Below are 20,193 nucleotides of genomic sequence, written 5' to 3'. Positions count from 1 at the left end.
ATGAGTGCTAATATGCATTGCTATTAGGGTATTGCTGCTCCCAGATTGTGTCAGTGGGCCAAGCTAAGAACTATATCTGTATATATACAGACATATGTACTTACACATATACATAACACATTTGCACTTATATTTATTTGTATATCAGCGTATTTATTGAAAACTATGAGTTCACAGCACTACCTTCTATTCCATCCAAGTTCTTTTCCTTTCCATATTTATAACTTCCCTCTCTGATAATAAGAAACTTGGCTTGCATTCGCTTTAGTCTATATCCTTATTTGGCTGACTCCCTCCAAATGTAACCATACTTCTGTCTCTGTCATCACCCCCTTTCTGAAACACATACTGTCCTTATCCCAGGAGGGCTGTGACAGACCCCTTTGAGAATAGTTTGCACACACTCTATAAAGTGTAGCTCCTAGTTTAAATACTGTCTGCTCTAAATACTGAGATCCAGTATATCCGTGAGGAGATTGAGTTACAAAGGTTAGGTTTAGATATAATTTTATAGACTTTCATAAAGTAATTTTTTCTTGTAGGCTATTTTAGTAAAGTAAATCAAAGAGAGGGAATAGAATCACTATGACTTTGAAAATTAGTAATTCCTTATTTTGCACTTAATTTGCAGTAAAATATAGTATACAAGCTAGTATATAAGGGCATTTGTATATTTTATTTTATTTTATTTTATTTTATTTTATTTTATTTTATTTTATTTTTTAAATTTTTATTTATTTATGATAGTCACACGGAGAGAGAGAGAGAGAGGCAGAGACACAGGCAGAGAGAGAAGCAGGCTCCATGCACCGGGAGCCTGACGTGGGATTCGATCCTGGGGTCTCCAGGATCGCGCCCTGGGCCAAAGGCAGGCGCCAAACCGCTGCGCCACCCAGGGATCCCGCATTTGTATATTTTAGAAATTAAAAACATTGAAAAGATGACCCTTATACCCACTACTCAGTTTAAGAAATACAGCCTTACCAGTACTTTGAAGACACTTAAGTGCCATTTCTTTTCTTCCCCCCTTATGTACCATTTCCTGATTGCATTCCTTGCCCTCCTGAGACATAACCACTCTCCAGAATTGTATATTTGTTATTCCATAATAGCTTTTTTATTAATCTTTCTTTTGTAGATTGCTGTCGTGGCTGTGATGTGCAAACCCCACAGATGCCCACATATCAGTTTTACAGGAAATATATGTGTGTAAGTGTGATGATTTTCATAAGTTGTGTGTGTACTTTAGTTGAATTCGTGAATACCCTAGAGTCTTAATCAGTGATGCTGGTAATATTTAAAACTTAGATTCAATCGACTCATAAGTTAGTTCTTTGAAATAAACAGCCATTGATAGGATGTTTCACTGCTTTAAAAATGAAACATATAAAGATTTTAATATGTTGCAATAAACAATAAAAAAATACATACGTTATAGAACTCATAAGAGTGACAGTCTATTAACTTGATAAATAAAACATGTAAATATGAGGGGCCTGAATTCTAAATGTCAGAAATTTAAAATGAGTTTGGATTAGAAAAGTATCAGATTAAAAGGTTACCCATATAAATAACATTTAAACTTCTTAAATTTAGATAATTGGAAAAATAGGCAGAATAATATGCATAATTCTAGGTAGGAGGATTAAATGAGAGAAAGATTTTCTTAAGTTTGGTTACCAAGAGAGCATTGTATCATTCCAAGCCTAGGAAAACCTAGGTCCTGTTAATTACTTCTAAAAGCTTAAACCTCTAAAATAACAGTGACTGCAACATTCTGAAAATGACTACAATAATGTTCCTTATATGTTTATTGTGGAAAATATAGATACTACAAAGGTAGACTCTTCTATTAGGATTTGAAAATGAAGCTGGTTTGCTCTCAGGATTTTATGGAAACTGCAGATACTTGAACTAGAGTATTGAACTAAGTTTTGTATCTGACATCTTCATTCTTTGGTTGTATTGACAGATACTGCCCCGGTGGACCTGATTCAGATTTTGAATATTCAACCCAGTCTTATACTGGATATGAGGTAAAGTAATGTGAGGTTGTTGTGTGGAAGTGTAACATCATTTTTTACCTATAGTGTGCTTGTACAAGTATGAGCACAAGTACAAGTACTGGCTTTGTTAAATTTTTTTTATTTTTTATTTTTTTCTTGATTACAGAAGTTGTTCATTCATCAAATATTTGCTGAGTGTCTACATATATTGCTCTAGTCACTGGAAAAATTCTTATATAAGTACTTGTTATATATTTCAAACTGTTCTAAGTTGCTTTATAACTTTAAACCTTACAGTAGCATCTTGAAGGTAGACACTGTAAGTATCCTGGTTTTGTGAATAAGGAAACAGGCTTAGAAGTCCTAAACATCTGGCCCAGAAACACACTGCTAATAAATGACAGAGCCAGCTTTTGAATTCTTTGTTCCTCACCACCACATTATACTCTCTTCAGCACTGAAAAATGGACAAAGTGCCTGATCATATGGAATTTACATTCCAATAATTGGAGATAGACCATAAAGAAGAAAATATCTGGTGCTAGTAAATGCTAAACAGAGAAGTAAAATGGAGTTATATCTGTAGAAGCTGAATAGATACTTTAGCCATGATGGTTAGGTTAGTCACTTCTGAGGAAGTGATACTTAAACTGAGTCCTGAATGATATGAAGGAGCCATTGCAGGAATATCAGGAGAGAGCATTCCAGCAGAGAGAGTAGTTAGAACAAGGAGCAATGGCAGAAACAACAGTGGAGTGTACCAGGACATAGTGGGTAAGAGGAAGAAAGAGATTGGAGAGACAAATGATATAGGAGTTTGTAAACTGGGCAAAGAGTTTGGATTTTATTATAGGTGTCATGAGAAGCTATTAAGGTTGAAGGCAGGGGAATGATCTGTTCCAAGGTAGGGTTTTAAAAGATCATTTGATGCTGTGTGGGTAATGGATTAGAGAGGGGATGAGGTGCAAGCAGGAGAACAGCAAGCAGGCTTTTGAAGCAGTCAGCCTCTTCCAAAGAGGTCAGCACCTAGCAAACCACTGGATTTTTTCTTCTTATACATGGTATTTCACTTTTTACTTGTTTTCCATAGTTCAGGTTTTTAAAAATACAAAAAGGAATTATTCAGTGAAAAGGCTCCCTCTCACTTCTGTCCCTTAACCATCCCTTTCTGCTCCAGCAGAAAGTGACCCTGTAGATTTCCTAAGTGTTTACACAAAGATAAATATGATTCAAGGAGATGCCCTGCTGTTCAGATACTTAAGACAGTGGGGGTGGAGACTAGCCAGATGCTATTCAGAACATTATTTTGATTCCTAACAAGACTGAAGAAGGAAGGAGCACAAGAGAATTTTATTTTTAATACAGTCCTTTTGAAACTACTTTTTATTTTTTATTCAACGTGGGCCCAGCAGGAGATTTTTCTCTTTTTTTCATAGCCAACCTCCATGAGAGCTATCCGTGCTAGATATGACCCTTATCTACAGACAAGACACCGAATAGAACAGGTAAGTTTTCAAAAAGCATTTTTAAATTAGATTTTTGTACACAGTTGGAAGGTATTATTGTTTGATTTGAGTTGAACCTTAAATAGCTAAAAGAATGTCTTTCCCTCAGTAAGTTTTTAATATCCACCTGAGGGAGGGAGACTGTTTTAATACCCAGCAAAGTAAAAAACACTACTTCCATTAAAGACTGTATTATTTTCTTTAAGGGTTTTATAATCTCTAAATTTCTTTCAACTTGTACAAACTCATTTACCGTATGAAATTTACAGATGTGTATGTGTGGAAGTTCTTAATAGTTGAATGGATTGAAGTTTTGCTTCCATAGGCCACTTAAGTATTATGCCTGGTTTGCCAGAATGGGAATAGGGAATTGACTGCAAAAGGTAGGAGGAACTCTTGGGAGTCATGAAATTGTTCTACATTATGACTTTGGTGATAGTTATACAACTCCAAACACTTATCCAAACTCATTCAGTTTTATACCTAAAAATTAATTGATTTTATTGTATGTAAATTATACTTCAATATAACTGATTAAAAACAAGTCCTGTGTAAATGGCCTTCCTCTGTTTGGGAAATCTGAACATTAATACAGGTTTTCTTTTTTACATTTCTATTTTGAACTCACCCAATTTAAAAAAGTGTGAACACTAATTTTAACAGTAACATCTAATAGGGCATCTACAGAATTTCCAATGGAAATTACTATATACCATAGTAATTAAGTCATTTCTTTGTTTGACTAGTATTAGTGAATACCAGCCAGTTCAGATTTTTCACTTCACTGTCACCCAAACATATGTGCATCAGGCTTGTCAGCTATAGGAGAAGACTCCACCTGGGTGGAACCTACATAGTTTCAAAAGGCATGTTCTAAACTGAACAATGCTTCAGTTTCTTATTTAGCCATGGTATTTAATTCATTTAAAATGTTTCAGTAGAGTATGAAATTTTTATGTTTACTAAAAAAGGAATGGGTTTTAAAAGATTTAGAAACTACCATAAAGCAGTGATTCTTTTCTTAACTATAAATACACTAGAACCACCTGAGTATCTTTTCCAAAACATATGCCAGCATTTCACCTTTGGAGCTCTGATCAAGTGTGGTTTAGGGTCCTGCAAGATATTTTGAAAAAAGTACCAGGATAATTTTATCCCTTGTAAACTGTTACAGATACAGAGCTTTCTTTTAGTGTGTATGTGTGTGTGTGTGTATGTGTGTGTATGCCTATGTGTGTGTACACAGCTTACTTATGTACTTAAATATGTTTGTATGTATGTATATGTATATATGAATATGATTTATGTACATAAAGAAAAACATATGTATAAATTGTTACTTGCCATTTTCAGAAACATTAAAAGGTTCCTTTTTGTCCCTAGTAAGTGTAGACGTCCTTTACATAGTGCATTAATTTGAGTTCATATTGTGGTAGTCTACTTGACCTAGTTTTTCTCAACTCTGAGTTATAGCAAGAAATTTTTTTAGATTGAAGTGTAGTTGGCACACCATGTTACATTAGTTTCAGGTGTCTACCATAGTGCGTTAACATGTCTATTTGTTATGCTGTGCTCACCACAAGTGTAGCTACCATTGATCACCATACAACGCTGTTAAAATATCATTGACTATATTTTCTATGCTGCTTTATTCCTGTGACTTACTCATTCCATAACTGGAAGCCCACATCTCCTACTGCCCTTTACCTATTTTGTCCATCTCCTCACACACTTCCCTCTGCATTTATGAATCTTTCTGCTTTTTGTTTGTTTTTGTTTATTAGATTCCACATATAAATGAAATCATATGGTATTTTTTTTCCTGTCTGACTTATTTCACTTAATACCCTCTGGTTCCCTCCACGTTGTTGTAAATGGCAAGATCCCATCCTTTTTTATGGCTGTGTTATATTCCTGTGTGTGTCTATCTATCTCATCTTTATCCATTTGTCTATCAGTGTCCACTGATAGACTGTTGTTTTCATATCTTGGCTACTATAAATAATGCAATAAACATAGGAGTGCATATATTTTTTCGAACTAGTGTTTTTATTTTCTTTGGGTAGATACTCAGTAGTGGAATTACTAGACCATATTGAATTTCTATTTTTAATTTTTTTGAGGAACCTAAGAAATTTAAATACCTGTTTTTAAAATTTAGAATCTTGGCTTATTATGTACCATTCTCTCCCCTAGTAGAAAGATATACTATTTCATATTTTATCAGTCAGATTTTTATTTTCCTTTTTTTTCCCCCCAGAAAGCAGTGCCACCTCTGCTCAAAATCTTCACAATTGATTTGAAACTTATGGTTTTGATTTAAAGCTGCTGTCTTAATTTTTCTTTCTAATGTAGTGTTCTTTTTCTTCCATTGGCATCAAGTCCTGATTATGTTGCATGTAGTCATCTTTTTTGTTTCCAAGGCTTACTGCAAGGTCTGACATAAAAATATGTGATCAATAAATATAAGTATTATGTTGCATATTGTTTTATACTATTATATTTGCCCTTCCTACTTTCTGGTTTATATTCCATGTGTTTTTAAATATTCACATAGATATCAATGTCAGGCTTCTTGCTTACTCTTTTTAATTCTCCCTTTCCCTCCATGAGTTATAATTTTTTTTCTTTCAGACTCTGAAGTCTGTTTTTTTAATCCACAGAATTTGCTAAATATGTTTAATTGCTTTTTCATTTTTAAACTATACTGATGAAAATACTACAAAATAATATTAGAAATTTGCCATGCCTTCTTAAGGTAGTTGACTATATCTGTTTAATGCTGATGAATTTATATTTATTTCAGTTAAAACAACTTGGTCACAGTGTGGATAAAGTGGAGTTTATTGTGATGGGTGGAACATTTATGGCTCTTCCAGAAGAATACAGAGATTATTTTATTCGAAATTTACATGATGCCTTATCAGGACATACCTCCAACAATATTTACGAGGCAGTCAAGTAAGAAATCCTTATGTTACCATATTCTCCACGTGATTGTCAGTTTATCCTCTTAGCCACAGCCTGTGAAATTTCCTTCTGCTCTACATCTATATTCCTAGTTCCTTGGTGGTGGTGGGGAGTTTTGTTATTATTTGCGTAATTTTGATGGGTTATAATTAAATACTTTTTTGTACTTTTGTTGGGATATAATTGACATATAGCATTGTAAAAGCTTATGGTGTACATAGCATAAGGACTTACATATATCGTGAAAGGATCACCAAGTCAGCTTAGTTAGCATCCATTACCTTATACATTCCTAGTTTTCAAAGTTATGCCTATTTTGTGGGAAAAGATTATTTTCATTGAAAAAAAAATTATTGTTTTTAAAAAGGTGAGCATGATTTGTTGACATTAGTATTCTCTGAGAAAGAGTGATTCATAAAATCACTGAAGTTTTTTTCAACCTTAGGCTGGTCTAAACCACAGGAGTAGTTTTGATTTGACTAGTTGAGTTTTCAGCCTATTCAAAAAGAGTACCAGGGGTACACTTTATGTAAAACATCTAGCTGCCATAAAATCAACAAAACAAGTGATTTTTATTTATAACAATAATAACTACTAAATTTCTGTTTATTGATGAGATCACTTATTGTAGTTGATAAAACAAAAAGAGTTATGCATTCTTTTGATATCTCATATCTCAGTTTTTGGCAAGAATACTGACGTTCCATATATAGTTCAGTTATTTAAAAAGTATTAAAGTAGTTTTTATTTTCAGAAGTTTCAGGAAAACCTAATTACCATATACTATTCCCTCTTATTTACTGAATGTTTATGGAGGGTCCAGTATATGCTGTGCATTGCCTTAAGCACTGGAAATAAGACAGATGTTTTTCTTGCCCTGTGATGCTTGATTTCTACTAGTTCAACAAGTAAACAGGAATGCTGTGGTAGAAATTGACTGCTGTGGTAAAGAGTAAGATTATTCTCTAAACGAAGTGGTAATATTTAAGCTGAGACCTGAAGTATACGGAGGAATCAGGCCAAGAGCAGAAAGAAATAAGACAAAGGCACTGTAATGGGGAAGATCTTGGAGTCTTCTAGAAACAGAGAGACCAGTATGACTAGATTCCAGTGAACAAAGGAGAGAATGTCATAACGTGAGCTTAAAGAGTTAAGTGTAGGCCAGAGAATATAATGCTTTGAGGATCCAAAATTTTATTTGAAATGCAGTAGGAAGTAGATGGTTTTAAGCAGGAGAGTGACACATTCATGTCGATAAGAAGGTCATTCTGTCTATTGTCTGGCTAATGGATTAGAGAATTACAAGAGTAAAAGTGAGAAGCCAGATAGAAAACTATTATATCCATTATAGCTCAGTTGAGGGTGGTGGCAGTAATGATGGAGAAGAGAGAATGGATTAGAGCTCTGTTTTATTGTTGCAAATGACAGGACTTTGGGTTGGGAGTGAGAAAGAGGAAGGAATCAAGAATGATACCCAGTTTTTGGTTATAGGAAGTGAATAATGGGTAGTGCCATATGCTGAGATGGATAAAACAGGGGAAGACCAGGTTTTGGGGAGAAAATCAAGAGTTTTACCTTGGATATGTTAATTTTGAAATGTCTGTTACATTCAAGTGGAGATTCAGGTAGGCTATACAAGAGACATCTGAGCTAGCAATGCAAAATTGGAAGTTATCAGCATATAGATGACATTAATAGCCATGCAGATGAATAAGATCACCTAATATGGGAGAGTTACCAGTCTCCAAGGTAGACAATGTGAAAAAGCAGTTTTTAGAGCATTTGCTACAGTGTGGATCCCACCATTTTTATGTACATGCATATAAATGTAAATGCATGGAAATGGAAATGCTAGAAATGCGTGCAAAGCTTAGATAATGTAAATGCATGGAAGAGGTAATAGAGTGATGATTATTGTGGGCAGTAGTTAGAGCTGAAGAAGAAGGGATATGGAAGATGGGGGTAAAGAAGGACATTTATGTTTATTCTGTACACCATGTTCTGGGCATTGTGATACATATTTATTCATTTACTTAAAATCACAGTAAAGCTTTGAGTTAAGTGTTTAAGTTATCTCTGTTTTACAGGTGAGGAAACTAAGGCACAGAGATTTTTTTTTTTTTTTTTTTAAGATTTTATTTATTTATTCATGATAGTCACAGAGAGAGAGAGAGGCAGAGACACAGGCAGAGGGAGAAGCAGGCTCCATGCACCGGGAGCCCGACGTGGGATTCGATCCTGGGTCTCCAGGATCGTGCCCTGGGCCAAAGGCAGGCGCCAAACCGCTGCGCCACCCAGGGATCCCCTAAGGCACAGAGATTAAACAACTTACCAAAGTTATACAGGTAGCTGGTGGCGGAGTGGGGCTATGAAACCAGGCCACTTTGCTTTCGGAGTCTGAACTTTGCTATAATGCAAGAAACTGTGCTAGGTGTAAAAATGTATGAGAGTGTGTCTCTATGTGTATATAAGCACACATGTTTGTACATCATCAGAGCTTCAAAACAGTGGAAGAAATATCTCTCTGGAGTTTTGTTTTTTTTTTTTTTAAATACTCCTCTTCTGCCTTTCGGCTTTTTTCTGGCTTTTATATCAGGGAGAGAGGGTCACATAGCTGGTTACAAAGTTGTCCAAATAGTGCCTCTCTCAGAAAATTTTTTGTAGGGTCATAAGTGGAACCAAAGTTTGAATGAACCTAAAGGTGGTTTTCATTGGCTTGAAAATAAAATGATTCTTGGCACATAGTAGCCATAAGTAAATATGTGAATGAATTTTGAATGAATGATCAGTCTGTAGGTCAAATACTGACAGCTAATTAGGTAGGGCAACCTCTTAGAATGCGGACATCTTTTGTGTCCTTCCTACTTTCCCTATCCCCTTAGCAATCAAAGATATCTTGAGGGGTATGTAGAAAGAGTGCAGCAGCTGAGTGAGTGTGTGAGGAACCTACTTTGTTTGACTGCCTCTACAGAATGTGATGGTTTAATTCTATGTCCATGAATCTAAACTTTTAACAACAGCTGGCTGCTGTGATCTCTTCCTTCTACAAGATGAGATGATGACCACATTTTTACTGCTTATTCAAAACCTTGATCATTCATGAATATAAGTCATTCTTAGTGAAACACTGAAGTCTTTGGAACTTTAGAGGAATAGTGATGTAATCCAACCCATTCTTCTTGATAATACTGAAAATCAGATGATAGTTTAGAATAAAATGTAATTTTAGGGGAAACAACATTAATTAGTTCAAAGCTCCATGACATTGAAATGGCAGCTGCATTTCAGAGTTACTGACTAAAATTTATTTAACTCTGAGAATTCTCTAACAGGATAGTCTATCAAGACCTTTGACTTTTTCTACCCACACTCAAATACTCTCTTCTCAGTGCAGCTCTTCTCGTGTTGAAGACCTTATTTACTACGTGGAATTGAGTATACTGTCTTGGCTTGCCCTGCCCTCCCAGCCTGCATAAAAGATTGCCACAAAGCTTTTCACAGTCTACACTTTGGGTATCCCAGGTCATATGAGCTAGGTTAACTGAAGATCTGCATAATGAATTTTTAGGATACAGCTAGTTTGACATTTTTATCAATTGAAACTTTAAAATTTTTGCTGTATTCCTGGTGTGAAGTTTTAGCTTTATTTTTGCAGAAATGTTCTAGTGCCTTTTGTAAGTTCTCCATTGTTAGGGTAAAAATAGAGTTTATATTATAACTGCTCAGCTTCAGATCATGATGTATTTGTAGAAAAAGCCTGTTGGAGAAGAAAGCTTCTTTCTGTAATGGACTAGGCAAAGCCAGCATTGTTTTGTTTCTGTTCTTGAATTTACCTCAAGAGGGCAACAAACACTTTACTTTCAGATGAAAATTCATATATGATTTGAGTCTTCATTGCAACAAATCTCATGAATGGCTCTTGGGAAGTAATAAAAGTACAATCTGGGAGCCATAAAACCATCCATAAATGTTACACTGAATCATGCCAACCCACACTTGACATGTTTTGTTCTTTCTCCTGGTCTCTATACTTTTATGAGATAATCTGGAAAAAGTTGATTTTTGGCACCTTGTTTGCTTTGTTGAGGTAAATTTTTGCTATCAACTCCCTACAATAAAGATGGTAGTTTTTAGAGAAATGTTATATAGTTTAAAGAAATAGCTGTCTGCTTTGTACTACAGAACTAGAGACATAGAAAACCATTTTCAAATGATAGCATTTTCTGATTTAATAAAGAACAGCTCACAAATACTGGTTTGAACATAATGTGTTTTCTTCAAAATTTTTAGATGAGCTATTTACCTCTCCATTCTCTATGTTATCTTGTACCAAGAGTATTTGTGAAGACTGGCTGGATTACCCAGAATGGCTGACCTTTCTCAGATGTAAAGTAACGAACTTCATGTTTGTTTTAGTACCAGTTGATATTGGTTGGTTGTTATTGCTGAGTACACATATGCAATACTGATTTACACTAGCATAGCAGAGGTTTTTGTTTAAAAGATTTATTTTATTTATTTTTAAAAATTCCTTTGTTAGAGAGAGACAGAGATAGCACATGCATGCACACATACACTAGAGCGAGAGGGAGAGAGAGAGAGCAAGCATGAGCAGGGAGAGAGAGAAGCAGACTCCCTGCTGAGCAGGGAGGCTGATCTGAGGCTCTAACTATGTAAGGCTTAATCCCAGTACCCCAGGATCATAACCTGAGCCAAAGGCAGTGCTTAACCAACTGAGCCACCCAGACTGCCCTAAAAGATTAATTTTTAAATTAGGTTAAAAATTACATAGTGACAGATAAGTCTATGATGTTTAAAGTTAGAAATCTTCATTCAAATTGCAGTTAGCTCCTGTTACTCTCCTTTGTTATCTGGTGTCTAACCTGATCACAGTTTAGGCTGTATTTAAACCTGATTAAAGGTTTGCTTTTTACAAAAGATTAAAAGTTAAGGTAAGGTAAAACCGTAAAAGTGAACCTGGTTATTATTTATAGCAAGTTAGTAGCAAAAGTATGTTATATCCTTGCAAATAGAAGAATTAGAAAGCTGAATGAAAGAGTTCAAGGATAAAGCAGGTATAGTTCCTGTGAAGGCAAATTAAATCAAGCAAAGTGATAATCACTCATTTCTATCAGCTAGACCAAGACTTCAGTTTTCTCGAGAGAGCGACAATTACTGATAACTGTTGTCCTCTAAAAATCATAGCTCTGGAGATGAAAAGGAGCAGCAGTGGGATCTGAGTCACCCATTCACTGGAATGCAAATATTGCCAAATAACTCAGAGTAACCTTTTAAAATAGTTTTATTCCTTTTTAATCAGTCCTGCCCAGAAGCAGTTTTACATTCCATCTTTAATGCTTCTTGGCTGTTTTCAGAAGATGCAATTTGAAAGGGTAGTTACCCATCAAGAAGTGGGTGAGTCATACCTTCTCTCAGTGGAATTCTTAATTCATTTCCGTTCCTTCCTCTTTTTTGCCCCTCATCAATGACTTTAAGTCCTCCAGCTGTGTCCTTATGTGTCTTGGAAAAAGCTAGAGTCCTAGATAATGCTGTATACCAGGCCTAAGGGACAGTTTCAGAGGCTTGCAGAAGTTAGGGAGAAAGCAAAAGCAGCCTCAGAAGGCTTGAAAGTGACTGTGTTCTTCTTGCTGCCCTATGCCTTATTTCTGGCATGCTTCAGACTTCTTGAATTTCTGGGCTTTGGCTCTAATATACTCCCCACTCATGACTCTATATATTGACCTTTTTACTTCCTCCCTTAGTCAACCAGATTTTCATTGATGGTGATCAGGATCCTTAACATTGGCAGTTCTAACCTAAAATGTAATCTATTATCTTAGCTATATTTTTCTTCCCATATTTTATTTGAAAAAAAAAAAGAATTTTTCAATGAGCACTACATACTTGTCACCTGAGTTCTACAGTACATGCTTTGTCACCTACTTATCCAATTATCCGTTTCTTTAACCATCCATGGATCCCTTCTCTTTTTTTATGCAGTTCAAAGTATGTTGCAGACTTCAGTACACTTTCTAAATATATCATCATGTACATCATTAACTAGTCCACTGTGTTGTTTTCTTTTGACGTAGGTTTATATACAATGAAGTGCAAAGGTCTTAAGTGTACCATTTCATGAGTTCTAAGAAGTACATATACCTGTGCATATACCCATTAAGATATAGAACGTAACCATCATCCCAGAAAGTTTCCTTGTGCACCTTCCCAGTAAATTCTCACCTGTACCTCCTAAAAGCAGAGTAACCTTTTACTTTCGCTTTATAATAATAATAACCATTATTCCCCTTTCCCTTTTCTTTTCCCCTTTCCATATAACCATATAGTATATACTCTTTTGTGTAAGACTTCTTTCACTGAGCATAGTATTTTGAGATTCATTAATGTGATTGGGTATTTCAGTGATTGTGCTGAGTAGTATTCCATTGTATGCATTGACCACAGTTTATCTGTTCAATTGATAGACACTTGAACTGTTTCCCATTTTTTGTTATTATGATAAAACTTTAGTGAACATCCTTGTACAAGTCTTACTATAAATATAGTATTTATTTCTGTTGAGTAATAGTTCGAAGTAGAATTGCTACATCATATGTTTAATTTTATAAGAAACTGCCAGACGTTTTTCCAATGTAGTTGTACTGTTTGTACTCCCACCAGTGATGTATGAGCATTTGGTTGTTCAACATACTCACCAACATATGGTGTTGTCAGTCTTTTTAATTTTAGCCATTCTAGTAGGTGTGTAATGGTATCTCATTGTGGCTTTAATTTGCATTTTCCTGATGACTAATGAGGATGAATACTTTATTATGTGCTTATGCTTTCTCTATATGTTTCCTTTGTGAAGTGTCAAAATCTTGTGCCCATTTTTTATTGGGCTGTTATAAATCCTGGATACTAGTCCCTTGTTAGCTTTTTACTTTACAGATATGAAAACCCAGTCTGGCTTGAGCATTCATTATATTAAGAATAACTTTAAGCAGTTTTTATTTTGATGAAGTCTAATTTAGCATTTTATTTCTTTAATAGTTATTACTTTTTGTATTGTCTCTATTAACTCTGTGTGTACTCCCAAGACAAGAAGATACTCTCCTATGTTTTCTTCTAATTCTAGTTTTAGCTTTTTATATTTATCTTGCCTTATGATCCATCTTTTTTTTTTTAAGATTTTATGTATTTATTCATGAGAGACACACAGAGAGAGGCAGAGACATACATAGAGGAAGAAGCAGGCTCCCTATAGGGAGCCTGCTGCGGAACTCGATCCCAGGACCCTGGGATCGTGCTCTGAGCCTAAGGCAGACATTCAACCACTGAGCCACCCAGGTGCTCCAGGCTTATATCCATCTTGAATTAAGTTTTATATGTAGTGTGAGATAGGAGTTGAGGTTTCTTTTTTCCGTGTAGGTAGACATCTAATTGTTTCAACAGTACTTGTTTAAAAACTTTCCTTTCCCATTTAGATTATATTGGAAGCTTTGTCAAAAATTGATTGACTATACATGTGGAACTGGGCTTTCTTCTGTTCCATTAATCTATTTTTCAATTCCTTTTTTTTTTTTTTTTAAGATTTTATTTATTCATGAAAGACAGAGAGAGAGGCAGAGACATAGACAGAGGGAGAATCGTGCTTCCTGGTATGGGACTTGATCCTAGGACCCTGGGATCACGACGTGAGCTGAAGGTGGACATTCAACCACTGAGCCACCCAGGCATCCCGATCTATTTTTCAATTCTTATGCCAGTAACATACTCTCTTGATTATTGTAGCTTTATAGTATTATCTTGAAGTCAAGTAGTGTGAGTCATCTTTGTCATTGTTTTTCAAGATTGTCTTGGATATTCTAGTACCTTTTCATTTCTATGTTAATATTTAGAATCAGCCTGTCAATTTCTATTAAAAAGTGTGATAGGATTTAAAAAAAAGTGTGATAGGATTGTGTTAAAACTATAGAACAATTTGGAGAAAATTGACAATAATATTGAGTCTTCTGATCTATGATTATAGTCTGTCTCTTCATTTACTTAGGTCTTCTTTAGTTTCTTTTAGAAATCTCCATTGTAGAGATCTTGTTAGCCTTTTTAAATTTATTCCAAAATATTTTTTGTGTTTGTAGATGCTACAGAAATTGAACTTCTTCAAAATTTCATTTTCACATTATTTACAGATAGTGTTTAGATATACAATTGATTTTTGTATATTAACCTTGTATCATATTACTTTACTAAATACACTACTAGTTCTAAAAGTCATTTTTGTAAGTCTGCTAGAATTTTCTTCATAATCATTTAATTTGCAAATATAGTGAGCTTTAATTTTTCTTTTTGGATTTGCATACTTTTCTTTTTCTTGCCTTATTGTCATGGCTAGGACATTAGTACAGTGGTAAATAGAAGTGGTGAGAGTGAGCTTATTTATCTTACTCCCAGTAACACAAGGGAGACATTCAGTATTTCAGTATTAACTGCAATATTACCTGAGGGGTTTTTTATAGATACCTCTATTAGGTTGAAGAAATTTGCTAAGAGATTTTATCATTAATTTGTTTGTTAATGATTTCTCTATATTCTGATGACCATATAATTTTCCTTCTTTAGTTTTATCAGGTAGATTATTTTGATTTTTTTTTTTAATATTTAACTTTGCATTCCTAGTATAAACTCCATTTGGTCATAATGTGTTTTCTTCTGATATATCATTTTTCTAATACTTTGGAAAGTATTTTGTGTATATGTTCGTGGGAGATGGTGGTCTGGAATTTCCCTTTTTATAATTTCTTTGTTAGGTTTTGGTATTAGTGTTCTTATGCCAGTCCCATAAAACAAGTTAGAAAGTGTTCCCTCTTCTATTTTCTGAAAGTTCATATAAAATGAATGTTTTTTCTTCCATAAGTGTTTGCTAGAGCTCACAGTAATATTATCCAAGGCTGGAGTTTTCTTTATGGAAGGGTTTTAGATGATTAATTCATTTTCTTTACTAGATAAAGGGATACTCAGATTTTGTTTCATCTATCCATTTTGCCAAGTTTATTTTTCAAGGAATTTATCTACTTCAAGTTGTCAAGCTTTTTGGTATTGTTTATAATATTCCCTTATTATGCTTTTAATGTCTGTAGGATCTTAGTGATCATCCCTCTTTCAATCCTGATACTGATAATCTGTGTTCTCTCTTTTTCTTGATTAGTCTAGTAAGGAGTTTATCAACTGTGTTGTTCTTTTCAAAGAATTGACTTATGACTTTATGTCCTCTACTTCATTGATTTCTGCTTTTCTATTTTGTTGTTGTTGTTTACTTTATGGTTCTTTCTTTGGGTTTACTTTATGGCCCTTTTTCTTTGACTTTGTAAGGTATAGAGGCTTGGCCATCAATATAGACCTTCATTCTTTTCTGACAGTATTTAAACCTTTAAGTTTTCCTGTAAGCACTGCTTTGGCAGAATCCCACAAACTTTGATATGTTGTATTTTAAGTATTATTCCATTTAAAATATTTTTTAAATCCTTTATATTTTGACCCATGGATTATATAGAAATGGGTTAATTTCCAAGTTTCTAAAAACATGGAGTTCTCTTGATACTTCATTGTTGTCAGTTTCTAATTTAATACCATTTTGGTCACAGAGAGACTATTCTGTATAATTTCAGTTTCTTGTTTTTTTTTTTTTTGTGTGGGTTTGGGTTTTCTTTTTTTTTAAGATTTTTATTTATGTATTTGAGAGAGTGCAACCACATGCGCGAGAGGGGAGGAAGGGTAGAGGGAGAAGAGAGAAAGTATCCAAGGAGCCTGATACTATGCTCAGTCTCACATCCCTGAGATAGTGACCTGAGCCAAAATCAAGAGTCAGGCACTTAACTAACAGCCACCCAGGATTCCAGGTTTTTAACATTTCTTTTTAATTGAGATTTATTTTGTGACCACAGTTTACATGGTCTCTCTTGGTGAAAGAAAGAATGCGTATTCTACAGTTGTTAGATGTAGTATTCTATAAATATTAGTTAAATTGAGGTGATCAGTATTGGGGGTTTTTTTCTGTTATTTCTCCCTTCGGTTGTATTAATTTTTCATTTATTTTGAGAATCTGTTATTAGGTTCATATATACATTTATGATTTCTGGGTTTTCCTGATGTATGAGCTTTTTATCATTATGAAATATGGTTTATCCCTGGTCTTGAAGTCTCTTCTAATTGATGTAAATTTATTACAGTCTTCATGTGCTTACTGTTTGCCCTATGTATTAGTTTGTCCATCCATTTGCTTTCCACACATATTGCCTCTATATTGAGAGTGGATTTCTTGTAGCCAGCAGTCTATAATAGTGGAGTCTTGAGTTTTTATTCATTTTGGTGTTGTCTGACTTTCAGTTGGAGGGTTTAGTCAGTTATCATTTAATGTAATCATTGATACAATTATATTTGCATCTACCAGTTTAATCATCCCTTCAGTTTGGTTTTCAGTAGCCAAAAATAATAGTTTTTGTGAATGTTATTGTCTAATTCTGTATAATGCATTTTTTTCTATTTCCTTTAGTAGGGAATGTCTTTTTAAGAGAGATCCCTTATATCTAGCATAATGCCTTAAGGATAGAGAATACTAAGTAAATGTTTTTATTTTATTTTATTTTATTTATTTATTTATTATTTATTTATTTATTTATTTATTTATTTATTTATTGTAAATGTTTTTAAATGAACCAGTGGAAAGAACTGTGCATGAAGAATCAGGAGAGTTAGGTTCCACATTTATGTCTGTGATTATCTTACATTATTACCTGGTTTAAGTCACTTATGTCTTCTGTGCTTTAGTGTCCTCATTTATAAAAACTGAGGAGATGGGACCAGATTATCTCTAAAATTACTTCTTTCTCTAACATTCTATAGTTTGACGATTTCTATTGGAATAAGAATGTTTATCTAGAAGATGTATTTGCAAGTTATTTTTCATCTACCAGTCACTTTCTGACAATGACAACTTTTCTATAATGCATTTATGTATATAATCCCTTAAATTTGAATGTGAATATAATGTTAAAATAATGTGTAATAATTGTGATTTTTTTTTTCCTTTTCAATTAATGCATTGCTGTTGGTTCTTTAGCTGTCTGATAGCATTCTTGTCAGTTGTTTAAAGAATCAAAACCCAAAATGTAATGGGTAGTATTTCCTATATATATCTTACACCTTGTCAACTAGCATGATAGGGAGCAAGGGTCCCTGATTAGTCTCTAAACCAAAAAGTCACAAGGTTAGTTTTTCATAGGTTGTACTTATTTACAAATTCAAATTCTATTTTTTTTCTGTTTCCTTGGTTTATTTTGGGCAGATCCTTTTATTTATAGACTCCCTTGACATAACAACCAATATCCAAGAAGCAGACCTGACCACTGTATCAAAAAATAAAGGGGAAAGGGGGGGGAATGTGTTATTTCTAAATCATTAAACACCCAGCTAGGTCATTCTTAAGTCTAGAATATCACAGTACAGCATTGTACAGAGAATGAAATTTTATTGAGATACTTTACAGATACGATTTTAGCAAAAAAAGAATTTGTGTTGTGGTGCTACTACTGAGGAATTGCACCAATAACCCCAGATGTTATTTGGCAATTGAAACAAATATTTGGCTATCCAGGGATTTTGTAAATTCTACTTCCTGATTTTGGGATTGTAGATTCAGAAGAGAGTTTTACGTTATGACTAATGGAAATTAACATTTCATCTATGTACCATTTTTGTTTACTTTGTAATTTGATTTGAGCAGGCTGAGGTCCATGTAGGAAAGGTTCTGTAAGGTTTTCAGGGATTTAGGCCTAGAACTCTAGTGAGATTTCATGCAGGACTAGACTAAAACACATCCAACTTTATTAATGACAGAGGTTTTAAAAGAGGACTGTAACAAATTGATAGCAATGGAAAGTGTTCTGTGATGCCATAGCCTCCCTGGAGTGAATCATGTAAACAGTTTCCAGAACATAATAGAGAGACTTTGACAGTAGTTTGCTGTCTTCCTTCAGTGTCCTCTTTCTTGAGATGCCTCAGGCAAGGAGTTAGTAAGTCATGATAGATACCACTTTTATAGTTTACTTTTTTCCTTCTATAAATAGAACAAAGAAATAATATATGTTTATGTTTCTGCCGCTTCTGATTCCTTGTTCTTAAGTGGTTCTTGATATTACCTGTGTGTCTTTTACTTGCAGCTAGATTGTTAAGCATCTCTGGGACAAGAACTATTGTATTATCCTTCCTATTGAATACTTGGTCTAGTGCAAGGCACCTTCTAGGGTTGACTCTTTGTAAGAGGAAAGATAACCAGTGGAATTATCTAGAGGTTGCTCTGGGAGTAAAGAGAGACTTGTAACTTCAGTTATGCCTGATTCATTTATTCATTCTTCATATTTATATTTTTCTACATTGAAGAAGAGGTTTTAGTTCTGAAGCCCTTGAGCAGTTATCTCTAAATGTATTTGATCCTACTGCCTTCGAGGAGCCTCCTGTCTAGATGCATAAACATCCACAAATAACAAGGCAAACTGTATTCATTTTATGGGCAAGGTGCTTCTGGGAATGGGAGGACAAAGTTATGAGAGGCTCTGAGAAGATGTCATGGGAGGAGAAATGTATTTAAGCTATGTTTTGAAGGTTGGGTAGCATTTAGTTTTTCTGTATTTTCAAATGCTGAAGGTATTGTCCCACCCTACCCACACCCTCCAACCTCATAGAAAAAATGCTGTCAGGGATGCCTGGGTGGCTTAGTGTTTGAGCATCTGCCTTCGGCTCAGGGCATGATCCCAAGATCTGGGATCAAGTCCCACATGGGGCTCCCTACGAGGAGCCTTCTTCTCTCTGTGTGTCTCTGTGTCTCTGCCTGTCTCTCTTTGTGTCTCTCATGAATTAATAAGTAAATCTTTAAAAAAAATGATGTCAGCATAAGTTATTGGCTTCAGTTATATTTGGCTTTGCAGAGCATATTAGCATCTTTTATGCTTGGAATACCCACCACAGCATTCAAAAACATGTATGTTTAACATAGCCCCACAATTGTGGGGTCCAGACTTATTTAAGATGTCTGTAATATCACAAAAAGAGCAGTGGAATTGGAATCAAAAGACCTGGGTACATCCCAACTTGGTCTCTTAGAAGTAAGAGATAGAGGCTGGAAAATGTTTGACACATTCCTAGGTGCCCAAGAACTTAAGAATTCTGTGGCCCCCCAGAAGGGATGGCAGTTGAAGTAGGTATTAAAGAAGAGTAATACTATTAGATGGCTACCTAAATGATACGGATGGTTATAGCAGGCACCTTCACCCAAAAGTCGTATTTTACTTAGACTAGTTGACAGTCTTTATGCAAATATTTGCATATTAAAGAACAATCATTAATATCCTTACACCTCAGTTAAATTAAGAGACAGGCTCAGTGATGGTAGGACAAAATGTAGCATTAACAAAATTCCTAATAAAGACACAGTGATCCTATAGGAAAGATGGACATATACTCTGTTCTTTAGGAAAATACCCCATTGGTTTTGTCTTTCATATTAAGAGTTTCTGCTTAATTGCCTTTCAAATGATACTACAATTCTGAAAAGAAGATAGTGGTAAAAGTTTTTGTAAATATAAAATTGTTCGCTTTTAAAAACTTTATTTTTTTTTATTTCTCCATTTCTTCTACAAAAGTAATGACATTTACTTCCA

General features: G+C 34.5%; 1 protein-coding gene across 1 annotated transcript in view; it reads left to right on the top strand.

Moving 5' to 3' along the window:
- The window catches only part of ELP3 (elongator acetyltransferase complex subunit 3), a 92,385-nt gene that overhangs the window by 19,784 nt on the left and 52,408 nt on the right, over nt 1-20,193 (top strand). The window contains exons 4-7 of the mRNA XM_025463000.3: nt 1,139-1,209; nt 1,973-2,036; nt 3,443-3,511; nt 6,318-6,472. Of these exons, the coding sequence (XP_025318785.1) occupies nt 1,139-1,209; nt 1,973-2,036; nt 3,443-3,511; nt 6,318-6,472 (359 nt within the window). The remainder of the gene's footprint in view (nt 1-1,138; nt 1,210-1,972; nt 2,037-3,442; nt 3,512-6,317; nt 6,473-20,193) is intronic.

Source organism: Canis lupus, chromosome 25 (assembly GCF_003254725.2).
Source record: "Canis lupus dingo isolate Sandy chromosome 25, ASM325472v2, whole genome shotgun sequence".
In the NCBI taxonomy this organism is placed as follows: domain Eukaryota; kingdom Metazoa; phylum Chordata; class Mammalia; order Carnivora; family Canidae; genus Canis; species Canis lupus.
Note: the sequence above shows the minus strand (reverse complement) of the source record. Positions and strands in the feature narration are given on the sequence as shown.